Source organism: Diceros bicornis, chromosome 10, assembly GCF_020826845.1.
Source record: "Diceros bicornis minor isolate mBicDic1 chromosome 10, mDicBic1.mat.cur, whole genome shotgun sequence".
NCBI lineage: Eukaryota > Metazoa > Chordata > Mammalia > Perissodactyla > Rhinocerotidae > Diceros > Diceros bicornis.
In genome coordinates, this window is record NC_080749.1 from 6,000,313 (window position 1) to 6,009,479 (window position 9,167).

Consider the following 9,167-nt stretch of genomic DNA (forward strand, 5'->3'; position numbering starts at 1 on the left):
TAAACTCTTCCAAAAAATTGAAGAGGAAGAAACACTCCTAAACTCATTTTATGAGGCCAGAATTACCCATGCCAAAGCCAGGTAAGGATACCGCAAGAAAAGAAAACTACAGGCCAATATCCCTGATGAAATATAGATACAGATATTCTCAACAAAATATTAGTAAACAAAATTCAATGCCATATTAAAAGGATCACATACCGTGATCAAGCAGGATTTATCCCTGGGATAGGCAAGGATGGTTCAACATATGAAGTCAATCAATGTGATACACCACATTAATAGAATGAAAGATAAAAATCATATGATCATCTTAATAGATGCAGAAAAAGCTCTTGACAAAATACAACACCCCTCCATGATAAAAAAAACTCAACAAATTGGGTACGGAAGGAACATACCTCAATAGAATACAGGCCATATATGACAAGCCCACAGATAACACCAGACTCAAAGGTGAAAGGATGAACGCATTTCCTCTAAGATCAAGAAGAAGACAAGGCTGCCCACTCTCACCACTCTTATTCAGCATAGTACTGGAAGTCCTAGCCAGAGCAATCAGGCAGAAAGAAATGAAAGCCATCCAAATCAGAAAGGAAGAAGTAAATCGTCTTTCTTTGCAGATAATATGATCTTACATATGGAAAATCCTAAATATTCCACCAAAAAAATTTTAGAACTAATTAATGAATTCAGTAAAGTTGCAGGATACAAAATCAACATGCAGAAATCTGTTGTGTTTCTAGATATTAAAAATGATATATCTGAAAAATAAATAAAGAAAATGATCCTGTTTACACTATCCTGTTTGCTGCTGTTACAATAGCAGCAAAAACAATAAAATACTTAGGAATAAATTTAACCAAGGAAGTGAAATATCTATACACTAAAAACTATAATTCTTTGATGAAAGAGATTGAAGAAGACACAAATAAATGGAAAGATATCCCATGTTCATTGATTGGAAGAATTAATATTATTAAAAAGTCCATATATCCAAAACCATCTATAGATTCAATGCAATCCCTATCAAAATTTCAATAACATTTTTCACAGAATGAGAAAAAACAATCCCCAAATTTGTACGGAACCACAAAAGACCCTGAATAGCCAAAGCAGTCCTGAGAAAGAACAAAGCTGGAGGCACTCCATTTCCAGATTTCAAACTATACTACACAGCAGTAGTAATCAAAACAGTATGGTATTGATGTAACAACAGACACACAGACCAATGGAACAGAATTGAAAGCCCAGAAATAAAGTCTTGCACGTATGTGGTCAACTAATATTTGACAATGGAGCCAAAAATGCTCCATGGAGAAAAGCTATTCTCTTCAATATATGGTGTTGGGAAAACTGGATAACCAGGAGAATGAAATTGGACCCCTGTCTTACACCACTCACAAAAATTAACTCAAAATGCATTAAAGACTAAAACATAAGACTGAGATTGTAAAACTCCTAGAAGAAAACATAGGGAAAAATCTCTTTGACATTGGTCTTGGCGATGATTTTTCGGGTTTGGGACCAAAAGCAAAGGCAACAACAACAAAAAATAAACAAGTGGGACTACATCAAACTAAAAAGCTTCAGCATAGCAAAAGAAGTGATTGACAGAATGAAAAGCTCCCACGGAATGGGAGAAAATATTTGCAAATCATATATCTAATAAGTGACTAATAAACAAAAAAAATATATATGTAGAACATATGCAACTCGGTCGAAAAAACCAAACAATCTGATTAAAAAGTGCACAGAGGATCAGAATAGACATTTTTCCAAAGACAACATACAAATGGCCAACTGGTACATGAAAAGGTGCTCAACATCACTAATCATCAGGGAAATGCAAATCAAAACCACAATGAGATATCACCTCACACCTGTTAGAATGACTATCATCAAAAAGACAAGAAATAACAACTGTTGGCAAGGATGTGGAGAAAAGGGAACCCTGTGCACTGTTAGTGGGAATGTACATCAGTGCAGCCATTCTGGAAAACAGTATGAAAGTTCCTCAAAAAGTTAAAAATAGAACTACCATATGATCCAGCAATCCCATTTTTGTGTATATATTCAATGGAAATGGAAACAGGCTCTTGAAGAAATATCTATACTCTCACGTTCGTTGCAGCATATCCAAGATATGGAAACAACATAAGTGTCCATCAACAGATGAATGAATAAAGAAAATGTTGTATTTATAATATAACAGAATATTATTCAGCCCTGAGAAAAAGGAAATCCTGCCATTTGCAACAACATGGATGGATCTTGAGGGCTTTATGCTAAGTGAAAAATAAGTCAGACAGAGAAAGGCAAATATTGTGTGATCTTACTTATATGTGGAATCTAAAAAAGCCAAACTCATAGAAACAGAGAGTAGAAATGTGGTGGATAGGGGCTAGGGGGTGGGGGAAATGGAGATATGTTCGTCAAAGGGTATAAACTTCCAGTCATAAGACAAATAAGTTCTAGAGATCTAATGTACACCATGGTGATTATAGCTAATAATACTGTATTATATACTTGCAAGTTGCTAAGAGAGTAGATCTTAAATGTTCTCACCACAAAAAAAGAAATGGTAATTATGTGACATGATGGAGATGATAGCTAATGCAATGGTGGTGATCATTTGGTAATATATACGTATATCAAATCACTATGCTGTACCCTTTAGACTAACACAATGTTATATGTCAATTTTATCCCAATAAAGCTGGAAAAATTATTTTTGGATGCATTAATCACAGTTATTTTAACATTTACATCTGATAACTCTGATATCTGGATCACTTGTAGGTTTGTTTCTATTATCTTCTTTTTCTCTTGATTCTGTTTTTGGTATGCATGTTAATATTTGTTTGAATACTGGATATTGTAAATGAAATACGGTAGTGGCTCTAGATAATATTATTTTCCTTCAGAAAACACTTACTCTATGCCCCAGCAGTGGTGAGGAATAAGAATAGGTCTCTAATTTGATCAGGACTGTGGGCCCTGGAGGGTGAGCTCCGCACTTTGTAAGGACTACTCTGCCTGTGGGGCACCCCCTCTTTTAGGCTATGGCTTTCCAGTCAACACCTTGGAGTATTTGTCAAACGTGGTCCTTCTAGGCGGGTCATGAACTCCAAGTATTATTTCCCGGGCCGGCCCCGTGGCTTAGTGGTTAAGTGCATGCACTCCGCTGCTGGCAGCCCGGGTTTGGATCCCGGGCACACACCGCTTCTCCGGCCATGGTGGGGCCGCGTCCCACATACAGCAACTGGAAGGATGTGCAGCTATGACATACAACTATCTACTGGGGCTTTGGGGGGAAAAAATAAATAAATAAAATCTTTAAAAAAAAAAAAGTATTATTTCCCTAGCATACAAATCCCTGATAAATTGCATTTCAGATCCTTTTGCTTGATTTCTTTATCTGTAGTCTTGTGCTGCTCAAGAATCGGCAAGCACCGGGGAGGATGGGCAGGAAATAGACGTGGTGTGTGTTTCACTTTCTTTACCTCCCTGCTCCCAGGGATCTGGACCCCTCACGTTCTGTCTTGGCCAGCTGGAACTCCACGTGCTGTCTCCTAGTCCCGTGATACTGCTGAAAGCTCTATGGCTTCTCCAGACTTCGAGGTCATCCTCAGCCCAGCCCCCCAAGCCTCTCAACCTGTGCTGCTGAAGCTGGCCCACGGCCAGGGGCGGCGCTCTGCTGGACACGGGCTCACCGCACAGAGCTCTCCCTCCTCTGGGACCTGGGACCTGGGACCTGCCTCTTCTGGTGCCTTAACAGCCCTTTTGTTTTGTTTTGCACTTTTGATGTATTTTATTTTCGGTTGCCCCTGGTGGGAGTGTTGGTGTGCTGCAAGATCCTCTGTCGTACCTGGAAGCAGACATCCTCCAGAGTAGATATTTTGACCAAGGTTTACCTGGCTCAAAATTCCTGAATCTTTCTACTCCAGCAGAATTCAATATCTAATTTTCATGCAAATATGCCCACAAATAATAAAGATCTGTTGATAAGAGATGCATGCATACAAACACATAAACTCATACTTCACATAAGTTATACCCAGGATTTCCTGTTTTTATTGCGTGCATCAGAAAACAGTTGCTCTGGATACTTTTGAGATAGTGGTCTGAGTCCCAATTTAAAAACAAGTAGGAGAACAACATTACCACATGAAGGCCTGGCTTTTCCTACGTCCTGGGTGGCAACCAGCTTTCACAGACATGCAGGGAGAACCAGTCTCCTGGAGGTCCATGGCTACTGCCTGGGGGCTCTGGCGTGGTCACTCAGGATGGTTATGAGTACATCCTCGCCATATAGCCATAGCTATGTCCTTGGAGTGCTTTCTGCCTTCCAAAACACCTTACACTGTGGAACCCTCCCCAGGTTTGTGAGGCTGGGCGGGTCCGCGGAGCTGGGTGGAGGGGCGCTTCAGCTCTCAGCACCTGGAGCCACATTTGCCTGGGGAACACCCGCCTTTTCCACTCTGTATCTCCATCTTCTCCTGGGGACTTGGGCCTGCGACTGGCAAAACCCCCCACTGTCTCTGCCCCGGCCCTCCCTGCCCACCTGCCGTCCCGGGGCTCTTCTCTCTGGCTCCCTTCGGGCCCGCACAGTCTTGGGAGCCTCTGTGGGCCTCACCTCTCACCACCGTCTCCCCTGGGCCACTCCCTCCAGCCACACTACATTTACTACATTTCTTGGAGTTACCTGAACCTATCAAGATCTCTCGAACCTGAACTACAACACTGAACCCTCAATGAAAACACTCCTCCCTCCCTTCCTGCCTTCCCTGCTGTCTCATTGTTGAAGACACCACCTCAGGGAGGCCTTCCTGGATCCCCTGCTGGGGAGCTGGAGATGCTCCTAGCTGCAGACCCACAGCCGCTGTCAGTCACAGTGCCCCCTCCCTGGCTGCCATTTATGGTCTGTTTGCATCTCGCCTGGGTCTCCTGCAGTCCCCTCACCCCTGCCCAAAGAGTGGCCCTTCCTGCGGGATGGTTCCTACAGGATTCGAGTCCAGGTTCTGGGCTTCTTGTCCACAGCTCTAGCCTCACACCTACTTCCTTTCAGCCCTCAGGAGCTGATCTGCTGCCCAGGGCCCTGGACCTGGTGGCTCGAGGTTGCTGGAGAGGTTCCATTTAGTCTCAGAGGAGAGCCCGGGCCGAGGCAGAGAGGCCAGGAGAATCAACGAGGAGGGCACAGGGTTGAGGGGAAGGAGCAGAGCCATGCCTGCAGACACAGGGGCTCCATTTGACCTGGCGGCCTTGGGGCTGAGAAGGAAAGGGACATGGAGGGAGATGGAGGAGGGGGATGCAAAGCCTTCCCACAGGCAGAGCCAAGGAAACTTCATTGCCAGCAGCACCAATGACCCACTGGGGCCCTGGGTGTCCCAGGGTGGACATCTTGGCTAGGACGTAGGTGAGCTCTGCTGTTAATGAGCCAGTTTTCTGATGTTCTTCTGCCAGTCCCTGCTCTAGCTGGGGCCTTCAGCTGGCCTCTTGCTACCTCTGCTCAGGGCAGAGGGCCCAGACACAAGACTCCCTCGAGGGGCCCAGGCCACCCCTGCCCTGATCTCTGCTGTTAGAATTAGAACCACCACCCCTGGGAGCAGGAGAGTAGCAGAGGGGTGTTTCCTGAGGAGAAGGGTGGTGGGCCGGCAGGGGGGCGGGGAGGGGACAGAATAGTCTCCTCAGGATCGCAGGTCTGTCCAGGGCGCAGCAGGAAGCAGATGGCACGGTCCATCAGAATGTTAGGAGGGTGTTTTAATGACGGATATTTACAAGGCACGGACACAGGGAAACCACAAGAGAGAGTGTGGTCTCCTGGGCCTCAGAACTTCGGAGCTGTTAACCCCCCCAGGTAGGAGGGGGTCGGGGGAGGGAGAGTTACCAGAACCCAGAGATGAGAGAGCTTCTGACACAACTGTGCCCTCTGTTCAGTTGTGGGAGACAGGCGGCCTGCCAGGTCCCTGCTGAGAGGGAAGCAGGTGTTCTCACCCTGACCTCCTACAGGCCCTCGCCTCTGACCCTCTGACTTCCTGCTGGCCGAACCCAACCAGGAGCCAAGGTCAAGGGGGACATGTTGATAGTCTGTACATGTCAGGGAGCAGGGGAGCAAAGAGTGGAGAGCAGGTCTGCAGAGGGCCGATGGCAGCTGTGGGCAGAGGGCACTTTATGCATCAGGCTGAGGGCCCTGGAGCTCTGCTGCCACTGTGTCCAGGGCCCCTGGCCACGGTGAGTCTGCTCACATTGTGGGGCTGATGGGGGGCCCTTCTGAGTCCTGGCCCTGGATCCCACTCTGCTCTGGATGTCAGACCCCGGGAGCCAGAGGTGGGGCCCCAGCCTTTCTACCCCCAGGGCAGACCCAGCTTTCCCTCCATGGGAGCCTAGATTCCTGCAGGGGTCTCCTTCCCCAGTACCTCTTCTGCCTTCTTCTTCCTCCTGTGCCAAAAAATGTAGCATCTGGGCCAGGAAACAGGGTGGAGATGGGTCAGTCAAGGAGTAGGTGTGTCTTCCTTGGGGACGCTGGGGCTTGGAGAAGTCACTCACCCACCTCCAGCTATGGCTGCCAGGGGCAGAGCAATGCTGAGGCTCACAGCCCACACGAGGGTCCTCTGGGTCACGGCTGGGGGTGTGAAAGGGGGAGGCAGGTGTTTGAGGAGCAGTCAGGGCCGTCTGGGCTCAGAGAGCAGGCCATATTCTTCCCTTCTTTTATTTGCTCACTTGGTCACTTGTCTGCAAACACTTACTGAGCACCTACTGTGTGCCCAGCATACATTAGAGATGAGTGAGACATGGTCCCTGCTCTCTAGGAGGGAGACAAGCAAACAATTACGATGTGGTGTCCAAGGGAAGAGGGCAGGACAGGGCAGAGGAGGAGGGCCGATAAGCCTTAGGTGGGGGGCGGTGGGAGCTGGTCGGGGAAAGCTTCTTAGGAAACAGGACTTCTGGCTGGACTTTGCAAGACAAGTAGGAGTTCAGACAGTCAAGAGCCAAAACTGTTGCAGGCAGAGGACACAGTGTCCAATGATGGAGCATGAAGCTGTCCACCGTGTCAGCAGCTCAGTGTGGCTGGGGAGTCAGGGGTAGTGGGAGGTCAGCATGGCTGCTCACACGGGCCTCCTGAGGAGGGTGGGCTTTGTCTGGGGCAATTGGGAGCCACTGAATGTTATAAACAAGGAGTGTTGTAGGTAGAGTTGCTCCTTGAGAAAGAGTTCTTTGGTTGCTGAGTAAGATATGGCCAGGAGGGGCAGGGAGGCCAGTTAGGAGATGTTGCCATAATCCAGGTGAGAGTTGAGGATGCTTGAAGAAGAGTGGTGGATGTTGGCATGAAAATCTGGCAGCATATTTAGAATCATTTAGCAAGACTTGGTGATTACATGTACTGAGTAAGGGGGAGGGAGATTCCTGGTTTAGGAGGTTGAAGGCTTGAGTGGGGCCATTTGCTGAGAGGGGCCCTGAGGGAAGAGCAGATTTGGGGGGTGGAGATGGGTTTGGACATGTGTCCAGGCATGCTGGCTTTGAGGACCCGAGAGACCTCCAGGGGAGATGTCTTAGAAGCAGGTGGCTCTATTGCTCTGAGGCTGGACATGTGGAATTGAGACATCCTGGAAGCTGCTACTTTCACCGGTGAGGATGGAGAGCAGGAAGAGGTCAGGGCTGGGCAAAGGAGGAAGACAATCCAGGTAGAGACAACAACAGACCCAGGTGGGGAGGGGGGGGGTTGGTGGCCAGATGGGCCGCTGGCCACTGACCTGGGCAGAGAGTGGGGTCTTTGCAGGTGAGGAAGTGTATCCCGCAGTTGGCACAGTTGATGACCTCCAGTGTGGAGCGTAGGTCTGAGAGAGGATGGGCAGGAGCCTTAGAGAGGGCCATGTGCCCCTCACACTTTGCCCACTCATCCTCAAAGATACTCACCACAGGATGTGTTGCAGGCTGCCCGGGAGGGTGAGATGGTAGAGAAACTGAGGTGCTGAGGAGGCAGACAGAGCTGGGAGGGGTCGGGGTGTGAGCAGGAAGTGGAGCTGGGGGAAGGTGTGGACAGGTGCCCAGTATGTGGGCAGAGATGGGGGCTTATGGGGAGGGACCCGGGAGGGGCCACAGATTTGACTCTGCTCTCCTCCAGGCTTGAGGGAGGTAGAGGGCTGGGTGGTGGGCAGGGGCCAGCCCCACCTCTCACCCTTCTCCTTCAGCTCCTCAGATATCTTGTTCAGCCTCTCGGAAAACAGCTGCTTGTGGACACGAATCTCTTCCAGAAGTAACGGTTTATCTGGGTGGAGTAGGAGGGAAAGAGTGCTTTTATCACCCACATTTCATAGGTAGAATCAATTACATAACTTTCTCAAGGCTGGGAATTCAAACTGGGTTTTTCAAACAGGAACTCCGTAGAACACACAGAGAGATGCTGCGTCTGTCTCCCCACCCCAGGCCAAGAGGGTCCTCGGGAATGCTTTGGAGGGCCAGACTTTGTTAACCCAAGCCCGGCGGCCCTGGGACACTCAGTTTCCTCACCATCTCTCAACTTCTTAATGGCTTGATCTATGTGATTGAATAATTTGGCTGTTTCTTCCTCCAAATGATCCTGATCTGAGAATGGGATGTGGGATGAAGGGAAGTCAGAGGAGGAAGACCCCACGCCAGGTGCAGGGCTAGCCTCCATCCCTGGTCTCCTGGCTGCACCTCACCAAGATACCAGGCTTCAGGGAAGTCATGAGCCTCCAGGAACAGAGAGTGGAGGCTTTGTGAGAGCTCTGCAGGTGGTCCTGGAGTGCCCCAAAGAATCTGCAGGTCATAGTCTATCAACGCGGGCAGTTCTGGCCAGCAGAGGAGACAGCTCTTCCCATCGGCATCGGGCAGGAGACAGCCGAGCAGGAGAAGCAACATCTTCTGGGGTCTTCCTTCTGTGCCCTCCTCACCCTGCCTGGCAGTTCTACATGGAATGTTGGTGCCCTGTCCCCCTGGGAACCACATTCTCTTTGCAGAACAAAAGTAAACTTCGAGGGTAAGGTGAGGGCCAGCCATGGCATGAACCCAGGCTTTGGTGTCAGACCCAAGTTGGGGCCTTGATATCTTCCTCTGAAGATCGGGTCACTGATGCTCATCAGGGAGGATTCTTGTGAGGATCTGAGAGACGGCTGTGCTGCCTTGTGGCTGGTGCTCAGTGTGGC

The 9,167-nt window shown here is 48.7% G+C and overlaps 1 protein-coding gene across 1 annotated transcript; it reads right to left on the bottom strand.

Annotated features, from left to right (window-relative positions):
* Positions 1-6,386: 6,386 nt before the first annotated feature.
* TEX51 (testis expressed 51) lies at positions 6,387-8,883 on the bottom strand. The gene is made up of 7 exons (XM_058549741.1): positions 8,685-8,883; positions 8,512-8,586; positions 8,180-8,269; positions 7,918-7,935; positions 7,755-7,838; positions 6,550-6,625; positions 6,387-6,462 (listed from the first exon to the last, which is right to left on the bottom strand). The coding sequence occupies exons 1-7, from the start codon at positions 8,881-8,883 to the stop codon at positions 6,387-6,389; spliced, it is 618 nt and encodes a 205-aa protein (XP_058405724.1).
* Between the last annotated feature and the right edge of the window lie 284 nt (positions 8,884-9,167).